This window comes from Ranitomeya variabilis, chromosome 6 (assembly GCF_051348905.1).
Source record: "Ranitomeya variabilis isolate aRanVar5 chromosome 6, aRanVar5.hap1, whole genome shotgun sequence".
Classification (NCBI taxonomy): Eukaryota; Metazoa; Chordata; class Amphibia; order Anura; family Dendrobatidae; genus Ranitomeya; species Ranitomeya variabilis.
In genome coordinates, this window is record NC_135237.1 from 542726573 (window position 1) to 542741701 (window position 15129).

Genomic DNA, 15129 nt, shown 5'->3' on the forward strand with positions numbered 1-15129 from the left:
GCAGTCAATAGCTTTTGAGTGCAGCATCTAGGCGGTTAGATGGGAGGGGTCTCAATTTTCACGGTCAGGCATAATATATGGCAATATTGCATTGTATTATTATTAGCGATGAGCAAACGTGCTGGGATAAGGTGTTACCCGATCGTGATCAGGTGCTGAGTGTCTTCCGCGTGCTTGAAAAATATGCAACCGCGGAGACTCGATCATATTTTTCAAGCAAAACGAAGACTCTCTGTTAGCCCCCGAGCATACTTGGATAACACCTTATTTGAGCATGTTTGCTCATCACTAAGTATTGTCAAAAGCATTTAAACTAAAATAAAAAAAAAATAAAAAAATTGGGTGAAAATAAAAAAAAATAAAAATAAAGCACACAAAAATAAAATAAAAAAATGAATAAAAAATGCATCTTTGGTATTGGGAACAACAGGATTATCACATTTTGTACATGATTTAAAAAAAAAAAAAAAAAAACTTAAAAAATACACTTTTTTGCTCACTTTAGGCTACTTTCACACTGTCGCAATGCGTCGTTGTGGAGAAAAAACGCATCCTGCAAAGTTGTCTGCAGGATGCGTTTTTTCCCCATAGACCAACATTACCGACGCATTGCGACGGTTGCGTCGTGTTTTGGCGCACCGCCGCCACAAAAAAAGTTACATGTAACGTTTTTTTTTGTGCGTCGGGACCGCCATTTCCGACCGCGCATGTGCGGCTGAAACTCCGCCCCCTCCTCCCCGCACCTTACAATGGGGCAGCGGAAGCGTCGTAAGACTGCTTCCGCTGCCAACGTCGGGCATTTTCTTCACAGTATGCGTCGGGTCGACGCAGCGCGACGGCCCCGTACCGATGCTAGTGTGAAAGCAGCCTTAGCTCACACAATTTGGCAAAAGGTGATGTAAGAAAGTCATTATATACTTTAAATGATGGCAGTGAAAACTACTAGCTGCAACAAAAATAAAAAAATTGAAGCCCCTCAAATCTCCATTAAAGGAAGCATAAAGTAATTAGGTTGTGGCCTTAAATGAAAATACAGAGAGAACAAGTTGCAAGTATAAGGTCTAATTTATATATTTTATCAGACAACTGTTAATATATACAATTCTTCATAAAAATGAGCAAACTAATAAAGCAGTTAACAAAAAAAAATTCCCCGCCTATAACATTACAGCATAAATGGTTAGAAACAGGAAAACATTGTTCGTTTGAGGCTTCAATGAATCCCGTTACTTTTATATATCGCTTACTTATGTTCACGCAAATTTGAGTTCGGCAAAGCCAGGGAAGACAAACTTATAGTATTCATCCGAAAAAAAAAAAAATCTGACTACTCGCTAAACTACCATAATCCAATCGGCCGTTTTCAGCTCCGCCCACTTCTTGTGATTGGCTAGCTTTATCTGCAAGGATGTTAGTGCAACCAATCACAAGACTAAAAGGTACAGTCAAGAAAAAAAACAAAAAAAAAACAAAAAAGGGACTGGGTTGAATCAAATGCACCTTCACCTCCCCTCTCCAAAAAAATCCACTTCCCACATCCATTGAACGACCACCTACAAAAATCACTGTTACTATACCCGTGTACTTAATTCTGCTACATTTGCCCCGTCTTCAATAAAACTGGCTGGTAAACATTGAATTTTTTTCTTCTTCATTTTTAGGATTAAAATTTTTTTTAACAAAAAAAAAAAAAAAGCAAATTCTTATCCTTCCCTAAAAAAATTAATAATAATTATATGTAGATCATCCCACGTAAGCCATGCCCATGTGAAAAACACTATTAAAAAATCATGCAAAAAAAAACCAAAACCCAAAAAATGGAAGTCATGGCTGTATCATAGTTTTATATAGGAAGAACATCTATTAGGATATTGCAACATTCGGCTTAAGACCAGATTGCGGTATTTTATGGGACTTTTTATGGGCCTCAAGTGTCAAAATAGTTTTTGGGGGGTTTTCAACAAAATCTGTCAATTCATAACCAGAATCATCGCCATGAAAAACAAATTTTGATACATGACGTTCAATAGAGATTGGACACCCGAGAATTATCTCCAGTTTTCGGCAAAGGTCAACAAAGACAACCAAGTTTCTTGAAGGAAAAGTTCCAATTTATTCCAAACCAGAAGTTCTGCAGAAGGAAGGAAAACAGTGAATATGTCTTTGTGCGTTGTAGACAAGTCCGATGGTTCCTTCATGCATTCCGAGAACATGGAAGCCAGGAATCGGTGGGGTCGGGTCATGCTGAACATCGGATTGTTCCCAGATATAAGTGTCCTCTAAGTATCTCTGCGTACGTGGCTGAGGTTTGAGTTTTACAAAACAGCATCACTTTTTCTTTTTTTCCGATTTCTCCTCGTCATCCCACTTGAAAAACAAGAGGGGGAACATTCCCAAAATGCAGCCAATGGCGACTCCTATTGCTTTTCCCTAAAGAGGTAGGAAAACAAAAAATAACTTAGTCAATAACATACTTAAAAAAAATATATATATATCTTAAAGTTAAAATGATTGAAATGCAGGTCAAAGGCAACAGACTGTGCCCTGTGCAGCCGAACGCGCGTCGCAGCCATTGTGTAAAACTAAACCTTAAGGCCCCGTCTCACTTAGCGACGCTAAAGCGATCCCGACAACGATACGACCTGTCAGGGATCGTTGCTGCGTCGCTATGTGGTCGCTGGTGAGATGTCAAACAGTGAGATCTTACTAACGATCGCAGCTGCGATCTCACTGTTTGACATCTCACCAGCGACCTGTAGCGACCTGTACAACGATGTCACATGGGAGCTATTATGACGATTCAGTGTCTGAGTCGTCAACGAGGTCGTTGGTAAGGTGTCAAACACAGCGATGTGTGCTACCCAGCGGGACCTCAACGATCAAAAAACGGTCCAGGCCATTCCGACACGACCAGCGATCTCACAGCAGGGGCCTGGTCGCTGCTACGTGTCACACAAAGCGAGATCGCTACTGAGGTCGCTGTTGCGTCACGAAACTTGTGACTCAGCAGCGATCTCGCTAGCGATCTCGCTTAGTGAGACGGGGGCTTTACAGCAGGTGGAAATAACATGATTAAAGGGTAATTCCTAAAGTCAATCATTATCCTGTATTAACCTCAGAGCTGCATTCCTGAATCCTGCTCCCCATAGAGAAGACAGAGATGGTTGGTTACAGTTTCTGCCTTCTCGACTGCTGTGTGTATGTGTACAATAACAAGGAAAACGCTGAACGTGCTTTCTCCCCCAGACCCAGCAGTCATATGAACAATCGGTGTACGGAGTAAGCATGAGTCACTTGGTTCTCCGAGACCCTGCTCGGCTATGCAACTTCCACTATAACTTGGGTGAATATTCCTGCCCCAATTACAGAGAAAATCAGGTAAAATATTATCTATACAATTCAATATATATTGAAATATCCCCCCCCCCCTAATGTATTCTATGACCTTAAAGAGGACGCAATATTTGAAATAAAAGAATAATGAATAAATAAAAAAGCAGAAAAAAAAAAGCTGCAACCAATCCAAACGGCTGCTAATAATCCCACCCCCGACAGAAAAAAAAAAAGGGACAGTAACAGAAAAATCAGCTGCTTAAAATCGCATTTATGAAAAGATGAAAAAGTGTAAACAGAGGTTAATGGCTTGGTCTTGAGTTAGGACAAGTAAGTTTTTAAAAAACTTTTTAAAACTCCGTAAAAGTAGTGGACAACCCCTTTAACAGTAGGTCCACTGGTTACGGCACACGTCTGCAGCCAATCAGCTGCCGCTGAACAGCCGGTGCCGGTTCTTCGGTAAGCACGTATGCTTGGGTTACTATGTAGCGCATCAGAAACATGTTCACATTGTCCACAAGTTCCAAAGATGAAGATGAGGGATTTGGCAGGAGCGGATCCCGGCCATAAATTATGTATCCACCGGAGAAGGAAGACAACGAACGAAAAGGATTCTGCTCATCACCACATTTCTGTATGCACCATCATGTCATCATACTGGCGTGAATATCATGGGGCCCTTTGTTTTATGCAAGAAAAACTGTATAATTTATTGGGAGCTTTTCTGGCGTCCATGAAAATACCAGTACCTAATTTGCATATTTATTTTTGTGACAAATAAAGAAGAAAGCCATTTTTTTGGTAATTATACAGGTCCTTCTCAAAAAATTAGCATATAGTGTTAAATTTCATTATTTACCATAATGTAATGATTACAATTAAACTTTCATATATTATAGATTCATTATCCACCAACTGAAATTTGTCAGGTCTTTTATTGTTTTAATACTGATGATTTTGGCCTACAACTCCTGATAACCCAAAAAACCTGTCTCAATAAATTAGCATTATCAAGAAAAGGTTCTCTAAATGACCTATTACCCTAATCTTCTGAATCAACTAATTAACTCTAAACACATGCAAAAGATACCTGAGGCTTTTAAAAACTCCCTGCCTGGTTCATTACTCAAAACCCCCATCATGGGTAAGACTAGCGACCTGACAGATGTCAAGAAGGCCATCATTGACACCCTCAAGCAAGAGGGTAAGACCCAGAAAGAAATTTCTCAACAAATAGGCTGTTCCCAGAGTGCTGTATCAAGGCACCTCAATGGTAAGTCTGTTGGAAGGAAACAATGTGGCAGAAAACGCTGTACAACGAGAAGAGGTGACCGGACCCTGAGGAAGATTGTGGAGAAGGACCGATTCCAGACCTTGGGGAACCTGAGGAAGCAGTGGACTGAGTCTGGTGTGGAAACATCCAAAGCCACCGTGCACAGGCGTGTGCAGGAAATGGGCTACAGGTGCCGCATTCCCCAGGTAAAGCCACTTTTAAACCAGAAACAGCGGCAGAAGCGCCTGACCTGGGCTACAGAGAAGCAGCACTGGACTGTTGCTAAGTGGTCCCAAGTACTTTTTTCTGATGAAAGCAAATTTTGCATGTCATTCGGAAATCAAGGTGCCAGAGTCTGGAGGAAGACTGGGGAGAAGGAAATGCCAAAATGCCTGAAGTCCAGTGTCAAGTACCCACAGTCAGTGATGGTGTGGGGTGCCATGTCAGCTGCTGGTGTTGGTCCACTGTTTCATCAAGGGCAGGGTCAATGCAGCTAGCTATCAGGAGATTTTGGAGCACTTCATGCTTCCATCGGCTGAAATGCTTTATGGAGATGAAGATTTCATTTTTCAGCACGACCTGGCACCTGCTCACAGTGCCAAAACCACTGGTAAATGGTTTACTGACCATGGTATTACTGTGCTCAATTGGCCTGCCAACTCTCCTGACCTGAACCCCATAGAGAATCTGTGGGATATTGTGAAGAGAAAGTTGAGAGACGCAAGACCCAACACTCTGGATGAGCTTAAGGCCGCTATTGAAGCATCCTGGGCCTCCATAACATCTCAGCAGTGTCACAGGCTGATTGCCTCCATGCCACGCCGCATTGAAGCAGTCATTTCTGCCAAAGGATTCCCGACCAAGTATTGAGTGCATAACTGAACATTATTATTTGATGTTTTTTTTGTTTGTTATTAAAAAACACTTTTATTTGATTGGACGGGTGAAATATGCTAATTTATTGAGACAGGTTTTTTGGGTTATCAGGAGTTGTAGGCCAAAATCATCAGTATTAAAACAATAAAAGACCTGACAAATTTCAGTTGGGGGATAATGAATCTATAATATATGAAAGTTTAATTGTAATCATTACATTATGGTAAATAATGAAATTTAACACTATATGCTAATTTTTTGAGAAGGACCTGTATATATATTTTTTTTTTACTGTTCACGTTTTCATACTAATGAAATAATTCTTTACGTGGATACCAAAATTCATAGTTTGTTTTTACTCTATTTGATATAATCAAGTATTAAAAATTATCTTTTAATGTCGGAGGGGAGTGGAGATTGTAGGTGTTCTAATTTTTCAATATTTTTAAAATGTATTATTTTAATATGTCCATAATTTTTTTTATAGGTGTTTAAATATATGCACATGTTTTAATTATTTTTACACAACTTGTTGCTCAAAAGATCATAAATGATCTCCGGAGAACTTTTTTTATGGTATGTTGCATTTTTTCCCACTGTTACTGGGGCATCTTCAGGAGTTCCAGTTACAGGGGAAATTAGTTCACTACAGTGGCACTAGTCACTGTCAGAGCTGCAGCGAGCCGGCCTGAAAGGCACCCGATGATCACAGAATAGCCGGGTCCAATAAATCACCCACAAAACATCAATTTCAGACCGTCTAAAATTAGCATAAATTACGTAAATCCCCCCCCATGTGTCTTATGCAACAAGGTAGGTTATGTAACACATTGACAGAAACCTAAATTTATCTGGTTTTAGAAAAATCTGATTAATAATAATATTAGAGCTGTGTTATGTTTTTTTTTTCCATCTGTGCACCGAACATTGTTTCTTAATTAGATTTCTTCTCGAGGCATCTCATGGGTGAGATATGGACAGAATACATCAAGCAAACACTACAGTTATAATGATTTCTAGGAACTGTGATCAAGAAGCTGGAAAATCAGAAATTACGGTCAAAGGCACAAGAGAGGCTGCAGACTGTGCCCTGTGCAGCCGCACGCGCGTCGCAGCCATTGTGTACACTTCAGTTTACTGCAGGTGGAAATAACACGATAAATTAAAGGGTTATTCCTAGAATCAAATGTTATCTTTTATTCACAGAATAGAGGATTGCGTGGGGTCCGAAAACTAAGATCAGGTCTCGTTGGTGCAGGTGAAAGGCTAGAACAGTGCTGAGCTATTTTTCCCAATCCGAGAAACAGAGTGGTGGTCAAGTATGATAGTCGCCAATAAACAGGAAATTAAGTTTTGATTCTGAGAATAGCCCTTTAAAGGGGATCTGTCAGCAATTTTTTGCCATTTCATCTGAGAGCGGCATGATGTAGGGGCAGAGACCCTGTTTCCAGTCATGTGTCACTTGCTAAGCTGCTTGCTGTAGTTTCAATACAATCAGTGTTTTACCAGCAGGAGATTATCAGGGCAGGACAAGATAGTGCCAGGCAGTCCAGCTAATCTGTGTAACCCCGCCTCCACCACTGATTGGCAGCTTGCTGAAAGTACACAAACCATGAAAAGGGCGGGGTTATACAGAGTTCAGTATTCTGACCACTGCTACATCTGCTACACTGCACCAAGCAGCCCAGTAAGAGATACATCGATGGAATCAGGGTCTCTGCCCCTACACCATGCTATGCTCAAATAAAATAGCAAATACCTGCTGACAGATTCCCGTAGCCCTGTAGATCTATCTATCCATCCATCTATATATAACAATACATATATTTATATATTTCTGGCACTATGCAGGAAGATAAATAAGGTGGAACATAGGAAGCAACATACCATGTGTGCACTAACACGTGTCTGCCACATATCAGCTTGTTTGGGTGATAAATCTGGAATCGGTAAACCCAACCGAGAAGATATTGCTTCCACGTAACCCGCCAGCCTATAGGAAAAATAGGTGTTAAATATCAAACATAAAATCTTTAATATATTACATACAGTAGAATAATATGCAATGACAAAAAATTGAATCTCTCAAAAAAGTTATAATCAGTTGATATTATAAGCAGCTTTGTGACAGCTCACCACCTCCTCCTCCTGTACAATGACTGATAACACCTCTATATACAGTAGATAACACCGGATCCACCATTCACAATAGTTGATATCACAGCTCACCTCCTCCTGTACAATGACTGATAACACCTCTATATACAGTAAGTAACACAGGATCCACCATTCACAATAGCTGATGTCACAGCTCACCTCCCCCTCCTGTACAATGACTGATAACACCTCTATATACAGTAGATAACACAGGATCCACCATTCACAATAGGTGATATCACAGCTCACCTCCTCCTCCTGTACAATGACTGATAACACCTCTATATACAGTAGATAACACAGGATCCACCATTCACAATAGGTGATATCACAGCTCACCTCCTCCTCCTGTACAATGACTGATAACACCTCTATATACAGTAGATAACACAGCATCCACCATGCACAATAGGTGATATCACAGCTCACCTCCTCCTCCTGTACAATGACTGATAACACCTCTATATACAGTAGATAACACAGGATCCACCATTCACAATAGGTGATATCACAGCTCACCTCCTCCTCCTGTACAGTGACTGATAACACCTCTATATACTGTAGATAGCACAGGATCCACCATTCACAATAGATGATGTCACAGCTCACCTCCTCCTCCTCCTGTACAATGACTGATAACACCTCTATATACAGTAGATAACACAGGATCCACCATTCACAATAGGTGATATCACAGCTCACCTCCTCCTCCTGTACAGTGACTGATAACACCTCTATATACTGTAGATAGCACAGGATCCACCATTCACAATAGGTGATGTCACAGCTCACTTCCCTCCCTTCTCTGCACAGGGACCTCTGCACAGGTAACAGAATATGCCCACCAAACTCTCCATTAGAAGTCAATGAGTCAGGTCTAGACTCCAGATTTAATTATTCAGAACAACCAATAGGAAAGTGTATACAATTACTTCATTCATTCCTCTAAGATAGGCGCGGCGGATTGTGAGTTCTGTAGGCGTCTTTTCAGGGACAGGTCTACATGGGATCTAAATGAATAGAGGGGAATGAGACAGAAGAGAGAAGCGGCTTCTATAACTGTCATGTGTGAACTGTGAGGAATGGAAGTAGGGCGGTGGGCAGCAGCTGGGGGTCCGGATTGCAGCGTGGATGAACAAAGGGTGGGTTATCGCTAGATATGGACGGAGCAAAGTTCCCTTGTTAGTAATGTGATCATCGGATAAGTGAAGCCGACTTCATTTGGTTCCGGCCCATTGTTTGCATCTGACTAAAAACCAATCTCAGATTATAGCGACATCGTCCGAGCCGAGAAATTCATGTCTGGTGACAAAGTACAACTACGAGCAAAACCGATCCTACCTACAGGATGTGGAGAGGGGACACTAGTACCTGGACCCTGGTCAGGGGCGTAACGATGGTGGTCAGAGGGTGGCATGTGCAGGAGGGCTGACCACCGAGACCAGCGTCTATTTCACCTGGATGTGCGTCCATCCGAGGAGCAGAGACCTGACGAATCCCTGAACTGCAATACAAGCGACTGACCAATCAGAGGCCTGCAGCTGATGTCGGCATGCCTGTCACTGCCTGTGCATGGCAGCAAAGTCAAGCGCTGCCAGTAGCTGGGACGCAAGTCATGCTCTCCGCCAGCTATGGTGGATACCGCACTTTGTGAGAGAGGAGCATCCCTTCTTTCGAGGTTCACTCTGTCCGTATCTAATCTCCCTCTAATCTCCAAATGGCTGTCATATACCGACCACCGGGCTCAGCCACTGCCTTCATTGACCAATTATCCACCTGGCTTCTTCACTTTCTCTCTGCTGACATCCCCAACATCATAATGGGTGACTTTAATATCCCTACTGACACCCGCCAACCAGCAGTCTCCAAGCTCCTGGCCCTTACCTCATCCTTTGGACTTACTCAGTGGTCATCCACAGCCACCCACACAGGCATACACTAGACCTCATCTTCACCCGCCTCTGTTCCTTATCTAATCTCACAACCTCTCCCTTCCCCTTATCTGACCACCATCTACTCACCTTCTCTTCCTTGTCCTCCTCACCCGCCCCCCACGTCCAGCCAGTACCACATCCTCGCAGAAACCTTGCACACCTAGTCATTCACAGACTCTCAGACTCTCTTCTACGCCTGTCCTCCATATCTTCACTCCACGACACGGATAGCGCCACCGCTTTCTATAACTACACCCTCACATCAGCCATAGACTCAGTCGCCCCTCTCATGCATGGCAAAGTGAGACAAATCAATAGGCAAACTTGGCATAACAACCTCACCAAAAAACTCTGACCAGCATCCAGGGTCGCGGAGCGGTGTTGGAAAAAAACACGCCTGCCAGACGACTTCACCGCTTTCAAACAAGCTACTCTTGCCTTCAAACTAGCCCTCACTTCTGCTAAACAGACCTATTTCACTAACCTTGTATCTTCACTATCCTACAACACAAAACAGCTGTTCAGCACATTTAACTCTCTCCTCCGCCCACCACTGCCACCTCCAACTCCCCTCATCTCTTCTGAGGACTTTGCCACCTACTTCATAAACAAGATAGACCAAACAAGGCAAACCTTTACTGTTCCACCACCCCAAACATTCCATATACCAGACCTCTGCCCTTCCCCAATAACTTCCCTCTCCAACATCACTGAAGGAGAACTTGCACGCCTCCTTTCCAAATCACACCTCACCACCTGTGCACTTGACCCCATCCCTTCCCACCTGCTCCCCAACCTCACTAACACGCTCTCATTCCAGCCCTAACCCATCTCTTCAACCTATCGCTATCCTCTGGTACTTTCCCCTCTGCCTTCAAACAAGCCACCATCACACCCATCCTCAAAAAAGCTAACCTTGACCCAACTGCTATGCCCAGCTATCGCCCCATATCACTGCTCCCGTTTGCTTCAAAACTCCTTGAGCAGCATGTCCATGGTCAACTTTCCTCCCACCTCTCATCTAACTCTCTCCTTGACAACCATCAATCTGGCTTGGGCCCCCACCACTCCACCGAAGCTGCTCTGACCAAAATTACTAATGACTTACTCACAGACAAAGCTAACAGACAGTTCTCCATCCTCCTTCTCGACCTGTCCTCTGCTTTCGACACAGTCGACCACTGCCTACTGCTACAGATTCTTTCTTCTCTCGGCATCAAAGACCTTGCCCTGTCCTGGATTGCGTCATACCTTTCCGACTGCACATTTAGCGTTTCCCACTCCCATACTACCTCCTCATCCCACCTTCTCTCTGTTGGAGTCCCTCAAGGCTCTGTCCTAGGGCCTCTACTTTTTTCCATCTATACCCTTGGCCTAGGACAACTCAAAGTCCCATGGCTTCCAGTACCACCTGTATGCGGACGACACTCAGATCTACCTCTCTGGCTCAGATGTCGCCTCTCTTATGTCCAGAATCCCGGAGTGTCTGTCAGCCATATCCTCCTTCACCTCTCGCTTTCTAAAACTCAATTCAGACAAAACCGAACTCATCATCTTTCCCCCATCTCACGTATCCCCCTAATCTGATCTATCTATTATGGTAAACGGCATCACGCTCTCTCCCGCACCTGAAATCCGCTGCCTCGGGGTAACTCGATTCTGCCCTGTCCTTCAAACCGCACGTTCAAACTCTTGCCACCTCCTGTCGCCTCCAACTCAAAAATATTGCCAGAATCCGTCGCTTCCTCAGCCCACAATCTACTAAAACTCTTGTGCATGCCCTCATCATATCCCGCCTCTATTACTGCAACACCCTCCTCTGAGGCCTCCCCGCTAACTCTCTTGCACCACTCCAGTCTGTCCTCAACTCTGCTGCTCGGCTAATCCACCTCTCTCCTCGCTACTCCCCTGCTTCTCCCCTTTGCAAATCCCTCCACTGGCTCCCAATTCCCCAACGAATCCAGTTCAAACTACTAACACGGATCTACAAAGCCATCCACAACCTGTCCCCTCCCTATATCTCTGAACTAATCTCCCACTATCTTCCCTCACGTAATCTTCGATCCTCCCAAGACCTCCTACTCTCCTCCACACTTATTCATTCCTCACACAACCGCCTCCAAGATTTCTCCTGAATACCCCCCATCCTCTGGAATTCCACGCCTTAACAAGTCCGATTATCCACCACCCTCGGATCCTTCACACGGAACCTGAAAACCCATCTCTTCAGGAAAGCCTACAGCCTGCAATAACCATTCTGCCGCCTCACCAACCACCCGAGCTGCCGCCACATCAACAACCACCCGAGCTTCCGCATTGCCACCGCCAGAGCTGCCGCCCCACCAACCACCCGAGCTGCCGCCTCACCACCACCAGTGCTGCAGCACATTGACCTCCTGTCTCTTCCCCATTATCCCGAAGAATGTAAGTCCGCAAGGACAGGGTCCTCTCCCCTCTGTACCAGTCTGTCACTGTAAATTTGTTTACTGTTAACGACATCTATAACCCTGTATGTAACCCCTTTTCACATGTACAGCACCATGGAATTAATGGTGCTATATAAATAAATAATAATAATAGGAAGGGGCCCAGGATGGGGGACATTACCAGCTGCGGTCCAGGATGGGGAAACTATAATAGAAAAGAGCCCAGGATGGGGACATTATAATCGGAAGGGGCCCAGGATGGGGTAAATTATTACACTCTGCAGACCAAAATTAGGAAATTCTAATAGGAAGAGGCTCAGGATGGGGGATATTTCTTACAGGATGAAGCCCAGGATGGGGGATATTTCTTACAGGATGAAGCCCAGGATAAGGGACATTTCTTACAGGATGTGACCCAGGATGGGGGACATTTCTTACAGAATGCGACCCAGGATGAGGAACATTTCTTACAGGATGCGACCCAGGGTGGAAGCATTATAATAGGAAGGGGCCCAGGATGGGGGACATTATTACCAGTTGTGGTCCAGGATGGGAAAACTATAATAGAAAAGGGCCCAGGATGTGGACATTATGATAGGAAGGGGCCCAGGATGGGGTACATTATTACACGCTGCGGTCTAGGATGGGAAAACTATAATAGAAAAGGGCCCAGGATGGGGACATTATAATAGGAAGGAGCCCAGGATGGGAGACATTTCATACAGGATGCGGCCCACGATAAGGGACATTTCTTACAGGATGTGAACCAGAGTGGGGACATTATTATAGGAAGGGATGAAGGATGGGGAAAATGTATTACAGGGTACAGGACAGAGGATGATATTACAGGAAGGGTCCCATTATAGGGACATGATAATGCTAATTGGGCTCAGGTCCTAATTTAGCATCGGGGCCCATTGGACTCTAGTTATGCCACTGGCCCTGGTGCCTGAGGAGGTACAAAGCGAGAGCGCCCACATAGACAACAGAAATATAAATGACGCCCCTGTTCCAGATTTTGGCATTGGGACAGACCAGTTTCAAGTTACGCCTCTGTCTGAAATCAGCCTTCTCCTGCACATCCCTGGCTTGGGTAGCCAAAAACTGATTGCCCCTTTTTCTTCTACATTAAACATTTTCCACATTCAGAACATGAATACGGCTTCTCTCCAGTGTGAATTCTTTGACATTTAATAAGATCTGATTGAACTGTAAAGCATTTCCCACATTCACTTACTCACTAGGTGTCAATCCATCGCTTACATCGGGAGCGGACAACTTTTTAATTTGTTGGAATGTGTTCTGAATCTCATCTGATGGTAGATATTAGAAGGAATGGGCATGCTGGAGTTCAACATGTCCAATCCTGAGCTTCTTTAGGAGATAAGTCACCACCAGAGAGATGGCAGGTTTACGGTTACCTTATTGGCTACATAGCAGACAGAATGAAACTGTAGATTCAGCTGAGTCTTAAGGAACTTACCCAAGACCGGCAAGATCCGACACCAGGTTTCCTAGAGCAGCAGCTGCAAATAACAAAAAAAATGATTACATGGGAAATAAAACACATTTATATAATTCAACAATCTTCCAAGCGACACTTTCTGGTCATTAGATGAATTGCATCCAGCATTTTTCACCAGTTTTCCTGTCTGCAGGCTCAACTTTTTATATTCAGTTGTCTCTGAGCTACTGGGAAGAGACAAGCCGTTATTATGTCTCCCGTATACCTCACATGCAGACACAAAGGATTCCTGTTCTCCTGCCGCAATGTAGCCCATGTACAGAAACAGTAAAAAGTTAAAGAACAATATAGAGCAGCACTGAGCAGTGTAGCTGTGAATCCAGCACAGAGGAAACGCTTACTAGAAAGCGCTACCCTCCTGTGAGCTCACCGATTGGCTGTCTTCAGCTCAGCGAGGAGTTTGTGCCGTCCCCGTGGACGGAGCTCCAGGTAACTCACTCTAGGGTATGCGTTGAGCTCTCTAGTGGTGGCTGGAGGCCATCAAAATGTTGTGTCCAGGCAGGAGATCTGGAGCTCTGTATCAGTGAAGAATAACTCTGATCACTATAAATGTGTGTATTAAAAAAAATAATTAGTGCTGAAATTTGGGAGTATTTGGGGATCCTCCACTATGAGGAATGAGATGGTCGGGAGGACCCAGCCCTGTCTTTGCATTACTTGGGCGGCCATTTATCTGACCGGTCGGTGTGTGATACTGCATCTCCCCTCTTTCGGGAATGTAATTAGCCCCCATTCTCAGAATATTATCTTATTATGTCCTGTCCTACACGATCTTGTAAAAAGTCATCATAGCATTTCACCGACCCAGAAACTGCAGCCGCCTGAGAGCCAGAGACACGATCAAATCATGACTCATTTATGACCCCCCATCCAGCGCTCTCGCTGCACGGCGTCCCCCCGGGAGATTCAGCCCAGGAAGTCATTATCAACCCGAAAAAAAAAAAAGATGCCACCCCTCACTTTTCCAGAAATAGCTGCACTTTATTATAAAAGCCCCTGAACTGAGCACCAAACGGTCACACTCAGATCTACGCAGCGGGAGCACCCGATGGATTCTGGGTCAGGCTGGATTAGAACATTAAAGGGGCTGTCCAGAGGCGCAAAAAAGGTTTGATCATTGCCTTTAAAAACTAAAAGTAAAAAGTTTGCTAATGAATTTCCATTAGTAAAGACGCCTGATCTTGGAAGTTGTAGCCCATCATAAAGCTGTCATGAAGGACCAGTTACCGGATGTATGTTCTGTACTGTAACTGGACCAGAACACAACGAGGCATAAAGTGTCATCTCATCAATGGCCATGTGGGTACACAGGAGGCACAAGTGTGGGAAAAGGAGAAGGAGAGGAAAGAGGCAAATGCCGGTGTCTTATAGAAAAATTAGAATTCATACATACTTCTCCATTGAGGGGAAGTGTCCCCCTCACACTGAACATACTTCAAACTCCCTTGAAGTAGAACATTGAAATTATGGGATTAATTATAGCTGGGAAGAGAAAAACTAATTAAAACCTCCATTGAAGTAGGGGCCTCCTGCAGTGACCAGATAATTACAGCAGGGAGATTTGCTGGGAAAAAGGCCACAAGACTGAGATTTGTTTACGTAGAG

General features: G+C 44.0%; 1 protein-coding gene across 2 annotated transcripts in view; it reads right to left on the minus strand.

Annotated features, from left to right (window-relative positions):
• Positions 1–1046: 1046 nt before the first annotated feature.
• TMEM65 (transmembrane protein 65) overlaps positions 1047–15129 on the minus strand; it is a 62507-nt gene continuing 48424 nt past the window's right edge. For both annotated transcript variants that reach the window (XM_077271188.1, XM_077271187.1), the window contains 3 exons: positions 13483–13525; positions 7370–7475; positions 1047–2430 (listed from right to left, as the gene is read on the minus strand). In XM_077271188.1, the coding sequence (XP_077127303.1) occupies positions 2329–2430; positions 7370–7475; positions 13483–13525 (251 nt within the window). In that variant the 3' untranslated portion in view covers positions 1047–2328. The remainder of the gene's footprint in view (positions 2431–7369; positions 7476–13482; positions 13526–15129) is intronic.